Below are 19504 nucleotides of genomic sequence, written 5' to 3'. Positions count from 1 at the left end.
ACAGGGAGAACCCACAGGGAGAACTGAAAAATACTTAGGAAATAAATTGACACAAGATGTGTTTAAATTCTAACTCTAACAAACATCAATCTTATCAATTAATCAAATGTATCATGTGTCAATGATTTGATATCTGACATTAAGGAATTCCCTGAAATTGTTTAGGTTTGAAACTGGCTTTATGCTTATTTCTTTAAAAAAAAAACAAACTTATCTTTCAGAAATGCATACTGAAATATTTATAACTGAAATACTGAAATGATGTCTTGGATTTGCTAACAAAAATGTGGTAGCAAAGGCTAAAAATGGATGTGGATACAGATGAAAGAAGACTGGTCTAACATGAAAAACCCACAACGGAGAGTCTGTTCACTTGACAAAAGTGAAATGAGCACGTGAACAGCTCTACCACAGGTTTAAGATAAAGGACATGAAAGGTTATCCTTTTCCTACATTCCCTCTGTGCAGCCATAATATTAATAATAAGAGCCACTATTTTCACTGACATTAGTTCTTGTTTATAACATTAATTCACATTTAGATACTGAAACACAGTATGAGTTATGGTACATGCTTCATTTTATACATAATTTCATCCTTAATAAAGAATCCATAAACTGAAAAATAAAATGACCTATTTTTTAATAAAATGGCCTATTTTTAAAAAATAAATAAAACTTAACAAGTCATTAAAACATCCAGAAGAAATATTCATTTCCTAAAGGAAACAAATCCAAATTAGCAGTCGGTATTAGACTGATTACTTAAAGACTGTCTTGACAAACACAGCAAACTTACCAGTTTAAGATAAATAAAGCCTGTGAACGCCACTGAACTCAGTAACTTAATAAATACAAAAGTCAGTAAGAGAATACTCAAAAGAACTGAGTTCACTGACTAAAACAAATCAACAAAATTGTTACTACTCAGAAAGCAAAACTATATATAAATAACTGATGAAACTGTTTATATACCAGGTCGAAGGACATTTCAACATTACCTGTCAGGGTAAAACCCCCAGTGCACTAACACCTGCTTGTCTTTTCTCATCACAGGTCTCAACCACTCTTCTGAAAGTGAAAAAGAGAAAAAACTTTAGTCAATCTGACAGAAGAGATGAATCAACTATTTCTTGGACTTAATTTCTACCTCGAGTTTTTGGTTTGCTAGAAGCTCCTCCAAAAATTCCTTATTAAGGGGAGGTTTTTCACTGCTTATCCAGACTTACTAGATTCTAGGTCTATTATCCATCACTCTTGATAAAACCAACTGTCTACTTCAGTAAAATACTCCCCCCTCCCACCCACCTGCCTATTTGTTGCCAGATTCACCCAAATCAAGACCACCATGCTCTTTACAGCTTCCTTTCCCAAGGAGAACCTCTCCTCCATTTTTCTGGTAAGCTTTGCAATTATGACACATCTTTCAATGTGTAAGCCATGCTTCAGCTCCTTGATGAAAGTTTTACCAATTGCTCTTTTCCCTCCAGATTCACTTTCTCTGGTATCCTACAGCACTTCATAGTGCTATATCAGAAGTTTTAGCAATAATACTTGATTATATGTGAATGACTTCCTGTTATTTTAGCCCGCCCAACAAGAGTGTAAACAATATGACATAGTGTAGATACTTTCAAGTTTCCTGAACAAAAAGAGATGCACATGTATATAATCAGATGATTCTTGTTGATTTAATCATAGCTGAATCATATCTGCATTTCAGTACTTGTTATGATTCCTTTGGTAGCTTAGAAAATTCTGGTAGCTTAAAAAACTCATTTCCAGTACTAAAAAGGAACTAATGAGGTGATAAACCCCTTAAATCTCATATAACAGCAGAACAGAAAAACCAAGTGAAATCAGCAAAGTAAAACTGGCTTCTCATTGCCAACATCAACAGGAAATAGCCCCAGCTTCACTGACTAATGCCATGAAGTCCACAAACCTATAGGACAGGTTTCTGTCTCAACGAACACAGTGTTGATGGGAAACCAGCATACTCTGAAAGCCTGGGCACCCACAAATCAAGAGTTCACTCAATGGCTTGTTGCAGCAACAGCAAACTTGTGGTACGGCAGACAGACACTAGAGAGAGCAAGAGATTATAATTTCCTGAAAGAGAAACTAGAAAAGCTCTCTGAGAAATCATATACTCAAGCCCAGAAACTGTCTGATGGATGCCAGGTCTCACAAGCTGAGCTGATCTGTGCAAGTCTTTGCCTATATCAAGCCAGGCCATAAAGACTGAGAGATGCAGCTCTTTATCCAAATGCACAAAACACAGCAGGAAAAAAAAAAAAATACAGGAAGTGAAAGGGAAAAAGGGCCAAAGGAATGAAATGAATCAATCGTAAAGAAACAAACATCTATGGATTACCTGACAAATTCAAAATTATCATTTTAAAGAAGCTCAAAGTACTACAAGAGAACACACTTAAAACAACTAAACAAAACTAGGAAAACAATGTATGAACAAAATAAGAATTATCAACAAAGAGATTCAAACCATAAAAAAAGAACCAAACAAATTCTGGAGTTTAAGATTATAACAACGAAACTGAAAAATTCTCTAGAGGGGTTCAACATCAGACTTGGCCAATCAGAAGAAAGAAAGCAAACTCAAAAACTGGTGGTTTGAGGATACATGTATATGTATAATGGAATCCCTTTGCTGTACACTTGAAACTAACACAACATTGCTAATCAACTATACTCCAATATAAAATTCAAAAAGTTTTTAAAAACTAGTCATTTAAAATTATCAAGTCAGAGAACAAAAAAAATTAAGATCAGTAAGAAAACCTAAGGGGCTTTTCTGTCTATCTAAATAATTTATTTTGAACAAGATATAGTCTGTTTTCCTCTTCTAAATAGTATCTCAATTTTTTAAAATTCTCTTTTCTTCTCTGAGGAAGTACACATTCTTTCTGCTAAAAGCAGTAATTCAACCCATGTTTTTAAACCAATCCCTTTTCCCCTACCAGGTCTTAACTCAACTATGTGCTCTGCCCAGAAATATACTGTAAAGCCACCAATGAAAGACACAACCCAAACCATCTTGTTTCTTTTCCCTGTCATACATTCTGGGGCAATGGTGATCTTCCACCAACTCTACAACTTGCTCTCATTTGCAAGTTACTGAAATTTCATTCTCAAAGGTTATCAATTATTTCCTGATTGACCAAATGCCTTATATCAGGCTTTACTTTCTGTAGAAAAATTCCACTGCCCACCGCTTGTATTTGGAAATGTTTTCCTTATCTTCCCTTGACTGTTAAAGATATGGACCATCCTGGTTTGCCATTTGACTTATCTCCTGTGCTCTCCTGATACGTGGATTTATCCCAGACAGTGGTTACACATCCCCTCATCCAGCAATTTGAGACCTTCCCAATGGATCCTGTTCTCTAACCAGTTTCCTTGTATCAGGTATCCCAGGAATCGGCTCCCAGGAAAACTCTCCATCTTTCTTCACCAAACCATCAAAATTTGTTTACCCTCTGCTTCACTCACCAAATAAAAACAAAACTCTTTAAATCAGGCTCATGTTCTCTGACCTACTCACTCTTATTCCCACTATCCTGATACACAGTCAAACTTTGCCACTTGATTTTCCTCAAATTTCATAATTTACTACCTTTATGGTTTTATTTTGTGCCCCCTTTAGCATACCATATTCAAAATTTTACTAATATCTTAAATATCACTTTTTATTTTAAACTTAACTAATCTATATAAAAGGCATACTGCATTTGCAAGAGTTTTACAACATGGTTGTAATGTGCTGAGGCTGGTACTGTTATCATCCGCAGTTACCTAAAACGGTATATGTAATAAGCCCAACACAGAGCTTTGCTGAGAGTCAACATTTACTTGTCAGCTTCTCTAAGGTAAATCCTATATGTGAAGAAGCATGTCTTACATTAAAAAATAGCTTTTAATATATTAAAATCAAAATGCTATCTCCTAACAATTACCGTAACTACTGACAGCAACATACCAAACAACCATCGGTATGCAGTAATCCAGGTTGTGTTAAACAAAGGAGAAAAACAAAACTAGCATGAATAAGAAATCTAGATATAACAATTACAGTTCAAATCTTTTGTAAAAGGTAATTTTTTTCAAAAAGTTCATAACCTAAAAGTTCCATACCAGCCTTAATGGAGGAGAGTTAGCCAACAACAGAATGCAATATACACAGCTTATTCACCACCTCCATCTAGTGGAAACCAACTGCTATTACCTAAAAGGATAAAAATCTGAGAAACCACCAATTAAACAGGGAAGGCAGAGTGAGGTTTCACGCTTTATAAAAGTATCATAATCACAGACTGTTGCAAATCAAATCAAGATTTCTGCATCAAAACAGATAATGAAAAGACCTGAATGTCATAGCTAAACTATAAAACTCTTAGAAGAAAAACAAGTGTAAAACTTCATGACTCTAGATTTAGGAAATGGTTTCCTACATTTGACACCAAAAGCACGAGCAAGCAACCAACCAATCTAACCTCTTAGGACTACAGTATCTGTTGGATCTGTAGTGATGTCTCCCTTCCATTCTTGACATTATTCTTTCTCTTTCTGCCGCTGATATGTCACACGATTTTGTCTTATTAGTTTTTTCTAAGAACCGTTTCTGACACCGTTCATGATCTTGCTATTATTACTTTCTAGTTCATTAAGTGTTGCCCTTGTCTTTATTATTTCCTTCTTCCTGTAGGTTTAACTTGCTGTTGTTTCTCTAAATTCTTCAGATAAATTTCTTGTGAACCACTGAATTTTCAGTCTTTCTTTTTTCCTAATACATGCATTTAAAGATAAAAATTTCCCTCTGAGCATAGCTTTGGCTGCATCCTACAAAATTTAATGTTCTCACACTTTATTATTCACTTCATACTTATTCAGCTCCAAAGTTTTCCCATTTCCATTATAGTTTCTTCTTTGACCCATGGATTATATGGTAATATGTTTCTTAACTTTCAAGCATACAAGGATTATCTGGTAATCTTTTTGTTACTGACTTCTAGCATAACTGCACTGGTCAGGAAAAAACGCTCAACATGGGGTAATTAGTCATTCAAATCTGATATGATTTGGCTTTTCATATAAGATGTCCTAAAGGGATATGATGTGCTTTACCAGAGACTTGATCCCTATAAGAGATCTCTCAATCTAAATTAGTTAACCTGGTTGACTAACTCACAGCTTGTTTCCCAGCTTTCCAACCTTTAAAAGAATGCTTAGCACAAACCTTTGTAAAAGGTACAAAATCAGTTTTCATAAGTCTAATGAACTCTGGCCAATGACAAAATTAACTTTCATGACAGCCGAGTTAAAGATCAAAATCTGAATCACTATAAATTCACCAAACTAAAATATTGCTGAGGGGCCCTATTTAGACAGTAAGCCAATCTTCCCAAGAGATATTCCTTTATCTTGCAATTTCTCTTAATTTTCAGAACACAAGAGGTACAGCAAACATTAACAAAGTTAATATATAAGGCTGGCCTAGACTTAACAACCAGATAATGATTACCAACAAAGAAATAAGTCTAATGATTAGAAAACTGGATGTCACAGAGTTAGCTTGCTAATCATAACTCAGCAAAAATTAAAAACCCCTACAAACTTAAATTATCAATGAAATTTATTTAATACTTAAAAGTATCTTTATCTTTATTTTCTTTTTTTTTTTAATATTTATTTATTAATTTATATCACTGCATCCAGTCTTATTCAAGGCAGGCATGACTTGGTAGTTGCCAGTAGCATGTGGGATCTTAGTTCCCCAGCCAGGGACTGAACCTGCATAGCCCCCACTGCAAGGCAGGTTCTTAACCACTGGACCACCAGGAAGTCCCCAAAAGTCTCTTATCTTTAAAAAGCTGGTCATATTGTTTAGACCACTTGACATAACTTGAAAATCTACTGAAATATCAGTTTATTAGTTCATAACCAAAAACTAACTTACCATCCTCTTGTGAGGAAGGATATGGATAAACGTGGTGGGAAGCTTTTGACTTCTCATCAGTAAATGTTCCCTGGAAAGCAAATGAACAAGTAATGTAAAAATAAAACATACAACAAACAAATTATGAGATGCCAGATGCAAACTGCCTGGGAATTACAGGGGCATTATTCTACACCTTAAATTTTAACAGCACTATTTTAAGACTATAACATTTTTATTATTTTTAGTCAAGGAAAGGGATAATGATTAACAAGAAGAAACAAAAACAAATTATCTATAGACAGTTTATATTTTGTATAGGAAAATAATGCTAATGTATTAGCTAACTCTTGGCTTATTCTCTTCAGAACTCTCTCTCTCTGGGTAACTTTATCAGTAATTTGAATACCTTCAACTAATTTTGCAAGCTATTCCAAAGTCATCACAAATTATCAATGTTACCTGAAGTGAATCAATCCAAGTTTAAGGCCACGAGTCATAAGCTAGGGCCACATACATACAAGATGGACATCTGACTTCACTCCAGTATGCATGTATGCTACTGCTGTCTTAAGTCAATGATAGAATGCTGAAGTCAAGTTCTGGCTAAGCCACAGCTAGAATACTACATACAGTCTAGAACATGACATGGAAGTCATCTATTTTTATTTTATTATTATTATTTGGGGGGTGGAACATACGGGATGCAGGATCTTAGTTCCCCAACCAGGGATAGAACCCATGCTCCCTGCATTGGGATCACAGAATCTTAACCACTGGACCACCAGGGAAGTCCCATGACTTGAAGTCACTTACACACAAAAAATGCTCCTTCTTGGGACTTCCCTGGTGGTCCAGTGGCTAAGACTCTGTGCTCCCAGTGCAGGGGGCCTGGTCAGGGAGCTAGATCCCGTACACTTCGACTAAAGATCCCACATGCTGCAACCAAGATCCAACTTGGCCAAATAAATAAATGCTTTTTAAAAAATGCTCATTATAGAAACCATAAAAATGACAAGAAGTTTTAAAATCAGGTATAAGTAGCACATTAACATATTACCTAATTTTGTCTTTGACAATGAGTATTGACTAAATATTACAATCAGAAAACACTATAGTGCAATTTTCAATGGAAAGAACACTCTATAAACTTCTCAGATTTAGGGCTATCTAAAAATGACTCTTGTGCTTATGCATGCACAGTTGTGCCCAACTCTTTGCAACCCCACAGACTGTAGGCCACTGGGCTCCTCTCTCTGTGGAACTTTCTGGACAAGAATACTGGAGTGGGTTGCCATCTGCTACCCCAGGGGATCTTCCTGGCCCACGGATCAAACCTGCATCTCCTGCACTGGCAGGCAGATTCTTTACCACTGACCCATGTAAAGATGAAATAGCTACCAAAGAAGGCAAAGAATTCACAATCGCCAGAAGTATTGGAGCACACTTCTAACAGCCAGAGGAAAGGTTAAAAAGGGAATGTCAACATCTAATGTGTGAGGCAGCAGTCAGAAGAGCACACTACTGAGGACTCTGGCCTCTAGAGTCCATCAGACAGGCCTGGGTTTGTACCCTAGCTCTACCATGTACTACTTAACATGACATGGGACAAGTCATGTGCTTGTCATGTTTTTGTGCTTCAGTGTCTTCTGTGAAATAAAGTGGTAACAATAAAATGTGTTTTACAATAATTTTGTTAGGACTAGGTTAATAGACACAATGAGCTAAGAACAGTGACAGGCACACTGTAAGTGATCAATCAATAGAGTTATTACTGCATTTTGAATGCTTGAGCAAAGGCCTGATCATCTGATCTTATTATTACTTTCATAGAATGTTAGGGAAGAGATCTTGAAACCAGGAAGCTCTTTTTATCTTTCTGGAGGTTATCCTTAGAAAACAATCACTGAGTCAGATTTCCTAAGAACTATGACACCTAAATGTTCAGTATTAAATTGCAGGAAAATATATAAACTTTTCCCAGGATGATTTCAGAGCAATAAGAGTATATAATTTTAGCTTGAAAGCAGAAACCCACTGGTTAACTTGTTCCATTTATGCCATCTAACATTCCACCTGTAATTAAGCTACATTCGACGGTCACTCCAATAAAGAATCTAAAAGAAAAAAGGTTAAGTGACTTGTTCAAAGTCATAATAATAGTTAAAAAAAAAAAAAGAATTCCACTTCAGACTGCTTGATTTAAAGCCACAATCCTATCACTCTTCTCTTTTGTACAGATATTATAGGTAAGAAAAAGACTGTACTAAATTTCCAATTTTTAGAAGTACAATATCAGAGGGGTTTCCCTGGCGGTCCACTGGTTAAGAGTCTGTGCTTCCACTGCAGGGGGCACAGGTTTGACAACTTGGTTGGGGAACTAAGATCCTGCATGCTGCACAGTGCAGCCAAAAAATTAAAAAAGAAAATACAGGTGGCCATTTTCAGCTCTGTGGTGATCTAAATGGTAAGGAAATCTAAAAAACAGGGGATACATGTATATGTGGGCTTTCCTAGTGGCTCAGCAGTAAAGAATCCACCTGCCAATGCAGTAGACACAGGTTCAATCTCTGGGTTGGGAAGACCCCCTGGAGGAGGAAATGACAAACCCACTCTAGTATTCTTGCCTGAGATATTCCATGGACAGGGGAGTGTAGTGGGCTACAGTCCATGGAGTCACAGAGTCAGACACAACTTAGCAAGTAAACAACAATATCATGTATATGTAGATCTGATTCACTCTGCTATATAGCAGAAACTAACACAACATTTCAAGCTAGTTTCAGAAAAGGGAGAGGAACCAGAGATCAAATTGCCAACATCCGCTGGATCATGGAAGAAGCAAGAGACTTCCAGAAAAACATCTATTTCTGCTTTATTGACTATGCCAAAGCCTTTGACTGTGTGGATCACAATAAACTGTGGGAAATTCTGAAAGAGATGGGAATACCAGACCACCTGGCCTGCCTCTTGAGAAATCTGTATGCAGGTCAGGAAGCAACAGTTAGAACTGGACATGGAACAACAGACTGGTTCCAAATAGGAAAAGGAGTAAGTCAAGGCTGTATATTGTCACCCTGCTTATTTAACTTACATGCAGAGTACATCATGAGAAACGCTGGACTGGAAGAAACACAAGCTGGAATCAACACTGCCGGGAGAAATATCAATAACCTCAGATATGCAGATGACACCACCCTTATGGCAGAAAGTGAAGAGGAACTCAAAAGCCTCTTGATGAAAGTGAAAGAGGAGAGTGAAAAAGTTGGCTTAAAGCTCAACATTCAGAAAACTTCTGAAGATCATGGCAGCCGGTCCCATCACTTCATGGGAAATAGATGGGCAAACAGTGGAAACAGTGTCAGACTTTACTTTTTGGGGCTCCAAAATCACTACAGGTGTTGACTGCGGCCATGAAATTAAAAGACGCTTACTCCTTGGAAGGAAAGTTATGACCAACCTAGACAGCATATTCAAAAGCAGACATTACTTTGCCAACAAAGGTCCAGCTAGTCAAGGCTATGGTTTTTCCTGTGGTCATGTATGGATGTGAGAGTTGGACTGTGAAGAAGGCTGAGCGCCGAAGAATGGATGCTTTTGAACTGTGGTGCTGGAGAAGACTCTTGAGAGTCCCTTGGACTGCAAGAAGATCCAACCAGTCCATTCTGAAGGAGATGAGCCCTGGGATTTCTTTGGAAGGAATGATGCTAAAGCTGAAACTCCAGTACTTTGGCCACCTCATTCGAAGAGTTGACTCCTTGGAAAAGACTCTGATGCTGGGAGGCATTGGGGGCAGGAGGAGAAGGGGACGACAGAGGATGAGATGGCTGGATGGCATCACTGACTCAATGGACGTGAGTCTGAATGAACTCCAGGAGTTGGAGATGGACAGGGAGGCCTGGCATGCTGCGATTCATGGGGTCGCAAAGAGTCGGACACAACTGAGCGACTGAACTGAACTGAACACAACACTGTAAAACAATTATACTCTAATAAAAATTTTTTAAAAAGCAGTTTTAGCAATATTTGCTTTGAAAACTTAGAAGATAACTTTAATAAATGTTAAAATATAATTCAACCAACAATTTCTCTTGCAGCAGGAAAAAAAAAAAACAAACAGCTATTTCATGAGGTTTCTCAACCAATTCTAACATGTGGTAAAACTTTGTCATTCAAGTGATGTTGCTTCAAAAAATTATCTTGAGTGTCCTCAGCTAGTTTACCATGACAAAGATTTGCTTACAGTTTAGCTACATATGTAGTCACAGACTTATACATGCATAAATACCCAAGGTCTTCACCACAATAAAGTTAGAGAAAGGAAGTGAAGATGTGAGAAGATAGCACTGGTACATGTAAACCAAGAGAAGGGAAGTTTGTAGAGAAAAACAGAATCTTCCAGTCATTTTTTCAAAGCTACAAATATAAATATAATACATACAATGGGAGAGAGGCAGGTTTACTTGAAGTAATATTCGATCTCTTCCTACCAATAACTGTGTCACTAGCTCTCACTGTTTGACTTTGTAATTACAGGGATGCACAGTACACTGGTCTCTTTAACTCTAAAAAGACATATTTCATTGTAAGACTGTTATGAATCCACACCAATGACTTTATTAAATGCTACTCCAGGAAACAGCCATGTATCAAATCATCACATTGGATACCTTAAATTTATAATGTTATGTATCAATTATATCTCAATAATGCTAGTGGGAAAATGCTATTCTAGGCTAAGAATTGAAGGCAAGGGGAGAGAGAAGAAAACTTGGGACTAACCCAAACAGAGGAACTTTCACTTTATGCATATATATATAGAAATCAAAAGATATAATTTATAGCTGAGATTCACAAGAATTCTATATACACAATGTTTCTGAAGTGATCATGTATATTACCTGATGTCGTTTGATTATATCTTTCAATTTGTTAGTCAACTTCAGATCAATGTCTGGAATGAGGTAGATGTTGGGTCTGGCCAGACAATTGCTCTGAGGGAAAAAGAAAACATTTCCAAATTCTTAGTTTTGAAATAATGTCACATTACTTATGCATTTACCTTAATGACAAAAGTTGGCACTCAAAGCCATACTGCTTAAAATAGGAAGACATACTTTGCTGCAGCATGTAAAAGCCTTATTTCAATACAAAACCTAGGTGTTCAGCAGGCTACTTAATGCCATTCACTGATGAAAAAACTGCTAAGACTCATGACCTAGAGAAATTCATTATGCTTTTCATTAAGGTATTATACTGATAAATTAATCCTAGTCAATTTTACCTGGACTCGAGAGTCTAAGTCTCATGTAGCATTTTCACCTAACCTGGGGGGTAGAGGGTAGAGGAGGGTACATGGGGAGGGATGCCCATTTTGCTTCATCATTTAACTTACTTAAAATATAAAAACTGAATTATAGCTCTTTCCCCCCATTTCTCATCTTATGAACAGCAATGATTAAAACATGCATATTAACTCCCCAAACCATCACCAAAAATTAGACAAGATACAAAAACTTCTCAGTTATTTCTCTTAGTTAAGAGCCCATGAGAAAAGTTTCAGGAATTAAATTAATGATAATACCCAGCAGAATTGTCAGTCCCCTCTCCCCACGAAGGTTAATTCAGTGATTATTAAAAATTACTTATTAGTAAAAACACTAAGAAAGAAAAGAAGAAAATTAAGTGTTCTCTTCTCCAAGTTATAATCTAGTTGGGGAAATAAGATTTTATTTATGGTACAGCCATGAAACAAATCCAAAGAAAATGACTGTATAAACAAATGACTACTAGGATGAAAGAATGTTCACATTAAATATGAAAGATCTAAATAATGAATTAGTGAAATTACTAAACAAAATACTATGAATTATTTACCACGTTTAAGAAAAATATTCTGTAAATGACATAGTCATACCTTATAGCGCTAATCCCCAAAACTCATAAAAATAATACAATAATAGATTTCAGGAAACTTTTCTCCCTTTGATCTTTGAGCTAGAATAAAGCCTATCTTAGAATTATAAGCATATTAAAGAAAAAAAGTTTTAACAATCAAATTTTCTGAGTTACCTGAACCAATGTTTTTTCAATGTTCATAAACATTTCAACATTACGATCCATTCGGGATGGATTCTGCAGATCAAACCTCCGCCTGTAAGCAAAAAATCATTAGTCAATTTGTCTCCTACTTTAAACAAAAGTGAAAACTTGGTTTTAGTACCCAATACAAGTGAGCTCAAAAGATCTGGATATTAAAATAGCACTCTACAAAATGTATAACATATTTTCTTGGCAGTATGAGAAATCAATGTCAACACTGTCATAAAACATTACATTTAATGATATTCAATCTACTCCAGTCAAAATGAACTACCAAATTCAAGAAGCGTCCCCTGTTTTCTGTAAATCTAAGATATTTTACATCATATATAAAAAAGTAATCCACAGATCCAAAGGCAGTGAACTACTATACCATTCTCCAAGTATATGGGAAGTGTCTACTTTATATAGGCTTAAAAGTCATCTGTTCAAAGTCAAGAGTGTCTATAATGCTCTCAAAGTCTACTACTGTCCCAAATGTGGTAAAATTCATCTATTTACCTATACTTCAACTCCTTCCCGAATGTTTCTTTATCTAAGTACCCAAGCATAACATGTTACTGTTGTCTTTACCTATTTTTGGTCATTTCCAGAGATTCAGTTCAGTCAGTTCAGTCATGTCCGACTCTTTGCGACCCATGGACTGCAGCATGCCAGGCTTCCCTGTCCATCACCAACTCCTGGAGCTTGCTCACACTCATGTTCATTGAGTCGGTGATGCCATCCAACCATTTCATCCTCTGTCATCCCCTTCTCCTCCCACCTTCAATCTTTCCCAGCATCAGGGTCTGGAATTCCATCACCTCCACTAGCTTTGTTCACAGTGATGATTCCTAAGGCCCACTTGACTTCACATCCAGGATGTCTGGCTCTAGGCGAGCGATCACACCATCGTGGTTATCTGGGTCATGAAGATCTTTTTTGTATAGTTCTTCTGTGTATTCTTGCCACCTCTTCTTAGAATCTTCTGTTTCTGTTAGGTCCATACTGTTTCTGTCCTTTATTGTGCCCATCTTTCCCTTGGTATCACTAATTTTCCTGAAGAGACCTCTAGTCTTTCCCATTCTACTGCTTTCTCCTAAACACTTTGGTTGGGATAAAGCCTTTTCTTCAGGAGGAAAAGGGGGCAACAGAGGATGAGATGGTTGGATGGCATCATCACCTCAATCGACACAAGTCTGAGCAAACTCTGGGGCATAGTGAAGAATAGGGAGGCCTGATGTGCCACAGTCCAGGGGATCGCAATGAGTCGGACACGACTGAGTGGCTGAACAACAAGGACATGATACAATTCTACAAGACAACCTGTTTTTATTTTTTTTAATGTAGTTTTTTCAGGAAAAGAAGAAGAAAGAGTGAGAAAGAAAATCAGAAATGTTTTAAGAGGCTTAAGAGTCAGGCTTCCCTGGTGGCTCAGTGGTGAAGAATTCAAGGCCAATGAGGGAGACATGGGTTTAATCCCTGGTCCGTGAAGATCCCACATGCTGCGGAACAACTAAGCCCATGCATCACAACTATTGAGCCCGTGCTCTAGAGCCTGCAAGTCACAACTACAGAGCTGTGTGCCACAGCTAGAGAGTAACCCATGCTCTCTGCAACTAGAGAAAAGCCCACACAGCAACAAAGACCCAGAAGAGCCAAATATTTTAAAAATTATTTTAAAAAGAGACTTAAAAGAGTCATATGAACCAACTGTAGTGTATGAATCTTGTTTGGATACTTATTAAAACAAAATATAAAAAATATTTGTGAGATTATCAGGGAAACAAACACTAAGTAGATAGTATTTAACAATATTGAAAAAGTACTGATAATTTTCTTGGCTGTGATAATGCTACTGTTATCATGCTTTCTTAAAATCTAAATTTTTTTTATCATGCCATGAAGCATGCAGGATCTTAATTCCTCAACCAGGGATTGAACCATGACCCCTGCATTGGGAGTGCAAAGTCATAACCACTGGACTGCCAAGAAAACCTTTAAAATCTAATTTTAGAAATAAATACACAGAAGTATTTACAGATGAAATTCTATAAAGCAGAAGATGCATGACTAGAAATAGTTCAGTGTATTATTCTTCTTTTATGTATAATTTATATTTTCCATAATAATAAACCAAAATGGCTTGCCAAACAGTAATTTGATACCATGGCACATTAATGCTTTTCTGAATCTACAGTGTAAGAAAGCAAAAGTACATATATGAATATTAAGAAAAACTGAACAAAACAGGTAAATACAGTATAACCTTTACTTGAAATATTTTATCTGACTTATTTTTAAATTACCAAGAGTATTTAAACTTTACTTTTTAAATTATGCAAAGATGCTCAAACCTGCCCAAAAGGGAAATGTAAATTAAACTAAATTATAAAACCTTTTTCAAATCTATCACAAATTACTAGGATGAAAAGATGGAGGTAATACAAATAAATACAACTGCTGGCCAGTGAAAAGGGAAAAGGTACACTGTTAATACATTCTGGTTGGACAATAAATCAGTACAATTTTGTTTGAAGATTTGCCTATTTTCTGTATTATATTTCATGTTATTTCAACCTGAGTATCTTAATTCCTTATGCTCTCATCTGAGTCAGCAGCAGAATCAAGATGACAAGCCACTATTCAAGTGCCCAACTAGGTGGACAGTTATTAAGATATGCACTGTCGGAACATAAGCGATCCACTCACTGCAAGTGTGTAAATCACAGGAGACAGGGGAAGGTGTGTACTGCAACTGGTTTATAATTGTACTTGAAAGAGGATAATTCTGCTACAATCTGAGAAGATTTGGAAAAATTATTATTCTTCACTCCTCTTAAAAAGTCTGTAACTCTATCCTTTACTTCTTTGTTGGCCCGATATTTAAGCCATAGATGATTTATTTCATGTAGCCTTCTAAACCACCTGAAACCTTTTCAGATAAAAATATTTCATTGTATTGATACACTAAATAAGCAAGTTTCATAATGACTTAGGAAGTCATTTCACTTTGAGACTCTGCCCTCAAGAGTCCAGGCTGGACTTGGGAGACACAAGCTGAACAAGAAAATCAACAAAGGAGAGAGTTCCAACTGTGACCCAGAGTGTGGACACAAAACATATACGAGTACCCCAACATGCTGTCAATCCTATCAACAAACCAAGGAATACTCTGGTGAGAGCACAACACCAGAGCTGCAAAGAGAACTGAAAAACAGGAAGCTAGCTCTGATGACAACAAACTCTCATGCTCATTTAATCAGTCAAATAATATCTATTAAACACCCATTCATATACATAAAGTTCTAGTAAATAAGATATATGTCTGTATCTCTTTCCACTTACCATAAATAAGTCATTTACTTATAAACTTGTCCTGATTACTGATGCAAATACTTACTGGCATTTCTCAATCATAAGGTATTGGATTAGCGTACTTTTTACGTTAAAAGACACAAATTACGTGAATATTCTCCTGGAAAGATGCTAAGATTATAAACCGTACAACACAACTAAAACCACCAAACAACTTCAATACACTTCAGCACCCTCCTAATCCCTAACCTCACCCTTATCCTTGAAACAGAACCATCATCATTAAACACTCAGTAGTCCTAACAGCTGAACCTCCCATACTGAGATGGAGAAAACCCCAGAGTTCAAGAAAGAAAAGGAGGAAAGCACCAAGACAGACAGAGTGAGAAAGGAGAAAAGAAAGAGTAAAAGGAAAAGCAAAACTGTAGGAAAAAAACCACCAGGAATTCCCGTCCTAGTTCCATCACTGCCCTCATGACCACCTGCACCCCTCTGAGCCAGACTCCTTTTGTGTTCCGAAGGGGGCAAGCTGGATGACTCTTACTTGGAAGGCCTGGTCCACAGAACACTTAAAACTGTTATCTTTCAGCACATTATAAGTTTATAATACACATTTATGTATTTCATAGTGAGCCTACCTTCCAATGTGCTAATAATGTACATCCATCTATTATCTACATGCAACCGTATATGAAAAATATCCTATATAATAAATGTAACAGTTGTTTGGTATTTTTCTTGGTTGTAGGCACAAAAGTAAATTAGGGCCCTAGATAAAAGACAACGTACTTTGGGATATTAATCATAATATGCTGATAGAATTCTATAATACCATATCAAGGAGTAACAGGTTTAACGTTGGAAAAGTTACAACATCACAGCAAAACATGCAAATAAATAAAAAAACTTACCATCCCTGTTCATTTTTGTATTTGTAAGCAGCCCCAAGAATGTGACACAAGGTGCCTCCAGCTTTGAAATCCATGAAACATTTTGCCTAAAAGATGATACAAGTTACACATGAGAAAAAAACTTCTGACAATTACTCCTGTCTGAACTCTAAGCTTTTTAAGTAAGTGCGAGCTCATTTGTGTCTGACTCCTTGCAACCCCATGGGCAGTAGCACGCTCCTCTGTTCATGGGATTTCCAAGGCAAGTATACTGGAGTGGATTGCTATTTCCTCCTAAAGAGGATCTTCCCAAGCCAGGGATTGAACCTGCCTTAACAGGTGGATTCTTTACCACTAAGCCACCTGGGAAGTCTAAGCTTTATATAAACTCAAAATTATAAACTACTCCTAATTCAATAACTTCCTTACTTTTTTGGAACAAATTGAGGCACAAAAAAATGTTTCTAGTTTTAAGTAAACAGTCTATGAAAAAAAAGACTTACAAAAGATACATCAAATTTTTTCAGCAGGGGTACTCTTTCTGCCCCCTTCTGATGCCTATGTCAGAAGCTTTCTCTATCTCTTTTATACTTTAATAAAACTTAAAAAAAAAATTTTTTTTTCAGCAGAAAACATTAATGGACAAATTAATGATATACTACTAACTCCACTGGTAAATTTAAATTTCAATTTAAAAAACTAAATAAAATTCAAATTTTAAAATGTATAATAAGAAACATCAAGCCAACTTCACTGATGAACATAGATGCAAAAATCCTCAACAAAAGACAAGCAAACCGAATCCAACAGTACATTAAGATCATACACCATGATCAAGTGGGATTTACCTCAGAAATAAGCGAGGGTTTTTCAATATCCATAAATACACAATAACAAACTGAAGAAATCATATTATCATCCCAACAGATGCAGAAAAAGCTTTTGATAAAATCCAACATCCATTTATGATTAAAAAAAAAAAACAAAACACCACATTCTCCAGAAAGTGGGCACAAAGGGAACATATCTCAACATAATAAAGGCCATACATGACAAACCCACAGCTAATATCATACTCAATGGTAAAAAAAACTGAAAGCATTCCTTTAAAGATCAGGAACAAGACAAGGATACCCACTGATACCACTCTTCTTCAACACAGTCTTGGAAGTCCTAAACATAGCAGTCAGAGAAGGAAAAGAAATAAAAGGAATCCAAATTGGAAAGGAAGAAATAAAACTATCTTCAGATGACATGATACTATACATAGAAAATCCTAAAGACACTACCAGAAAACTACTAGAGCTCATCAATGAATTTGGAAAAGGTGCAGAATGCAAAATTAATATATAGAAATCTGTTGCATTTCTATACATTAACAACAAAAGATCAGAAAGAGAAATTAAGGAAACAACCCAACTTACCATCATAACAAAAGAGTAAAATACCCAGGAATAAACCTACCTAAAGAGGCAAAAAACTTGTACTCTGAAAACTGTAAGATGCTAACTAAAGAAATTAAAGATGACACCAGCAGATGAAAAGATATACCATGTTCTCAGTATTGTCAAAACGACATCACTACCCAAGGCAATCTAGCTTCAATGAAATCCCTATCAAATTACCAATGATGTTTTTCACAGAACTGGAACAAAAAAATTTTTTACTTGTATGGAAAAACAAAAGACCTTAAACAGCCAAAATAATCTTGAGAAAGAAGAAGAGAGCTGGAGGGATCCCAGTCCCTGACTTCAGATTACACTATGAAGCCACAGTAACTGTAACAGTACAGTACTGGCCCCAAAACAGACACACAGACCAACAGAACAGGAAAGAAAGCCCAAAAGACAAACCCACGCACTTACGGTCAATTAATCTGTGACAAAGGAGGAAAGAATACACAACGGAGAAAAGACAGTCTCTTTAATAAGTGGTGCTGGGAAAACTGGACAGCTACATGAAAAAGAATAAAATTAGAACATTCTCTAACATCATATACAAAAATAAACTGAGAATCCATTAAAGACTTAAATGTAACACCAGTTATTATAAAACTCCTAGAGGAAAACATAGGCAGAATATTCTTTGACATAAATCACAGCAATATTTTTTTGGATCCATCTCCTACAGTAATGGGAACAAAAACAAACGGGAAAAAAATTAACAAATGGGACCTAATTAAACTTAAAAGTTTTTGCACAGCAAAGAAAACCATAAACAAAATAAAAAGACAACCAACAGAATGGGAGAAAATATTTACAAATGATGCAACTCAAACAAGGGATTAATTTCCAAAATAGACAAACAGCTTACACAGCTGTTTAAAAAACAACAAACCAACAATCCGATAAAAGAAAAAAATGGATAGAAGATCTAAATAGACATTTCTCCAAAGAAGACATACAAACGGGTGACAGGAAAATGAAGATCGCTAATTATTAAAAGAAATGCAAATCAAATCAAGGAATGATGCTGAAGCTGAAGCTCCAATACTTGGGCCTCCTGATGCGAAGAGCTGGTTCACTAAAAAAGACCCAGATGCTGGGAAAGATTGAGCACAGGAGGAGAAGGGGTTGACAGAGGATGAGATGGCTGAATTACATCACTGACTCAATGGACATGAGTTTGAGCAAACTCTGGGAGATAGTGAAGATAGAGAAGGCTGGTGTGTTGCAGTCCATGGGGTCACAAAGTGTTGGACACAACTTAGTGACTGAACAACAAATCAAAACTACAATGAAGTATCACCTCAAGCTGGTTAGAATGGCCTTCCTCAAAAATGTTACAAATAATAAATGCTGGAGAGGGTGTGGAGAGAAAGGAATCCTCCTATACTGTTGATGGAAATGTAAGCTGGGGTAGCCACTATTGAGAATAGTAAGGAGGTTTCTTAAACTAAAAATAAAACTACCATATGATTGAGCAATCCCACTCCTGGGCATATATTCAAAGAAAACCATAATTTGAAAAGATACATCACCCCAATTTTCACCGTAGCACTATTAACAATAGCCAGGACGTGGAAGCAACCTAAATGTCAATCAACAGAGGGATGGATAAAGATGTGGTACATATACAGTAGAATTTTACTCAGCTATAAAAAGGAATAAAATCATGCCATTTGAAGCAACATGGATAGACTTAGAAATTAACATACTAAGTAAAATAAGTCAGACACAGAAAAACAAATATCATGACATCACTAATTTGTCAAATCTAAATTTTTTAAATGATATAAATGAGCTTAAAAACAGATAACC

The 19504-nt window shown here is 36.2% G+C and overlaps 1 protein-coding gene across 1 annotated transcript in view; it reads right to left on the bottom strand.

Moving 5' to 3' along the window:
* Window positions 1–19504, bottom strand: part of SMARCC1 (SWI/SNF related, matrix associated, actin dependent regulator of chromatin subfamily c member 1) — a 124780-nt gene that overhangs the window by 91619 nt on the left and 13657 nt on the right. The window contains exons 3-7 of the mRNA XM_055558156.1: window positions 16266–16351; window positions 12028–12109; window positions 10857–10949; window positions 5977–6046; window positions 1001–1070 (exon numbers count right to left, since the gene is read on the bottom strand). Of these exons, the coding sequence (XP_055414131.1) occupies window positions 1001–1070; window positions 5977–6046; window positions 10857–10949; window positions 12028–12109; window positions 16266–16351 (401 nt within the window). The remainder of the gene's footprint in view (window positions 1–1000; window positions 1071–5976; window positions 6047–10856; window positions 10950–12027; window positions 12110–16265; window positions 16352–19504) is intronic.

The sequence above is a fragment of the Bubalus kerabau genome, chromosome 20 (genome assembly GCF_029407905.1).
Source record: "Bubalus kerabau isolate K-KA32 ecotype Philippines breed swamp buffalo chromosome 20, PCC_UOA_SB_1v2, whole genome shotgun sequence".
Lineage (NCBI taxonomy): Eukaryota > Metazoa > Chordata > Mammalia > Artiodactyla > Bovidae > Bubalus > Bubalus kerabau.
Note: the sequence above shows the minus strand (reverse complement) of the source record. Positions and strands in the feature narration are given on the sequence as shown.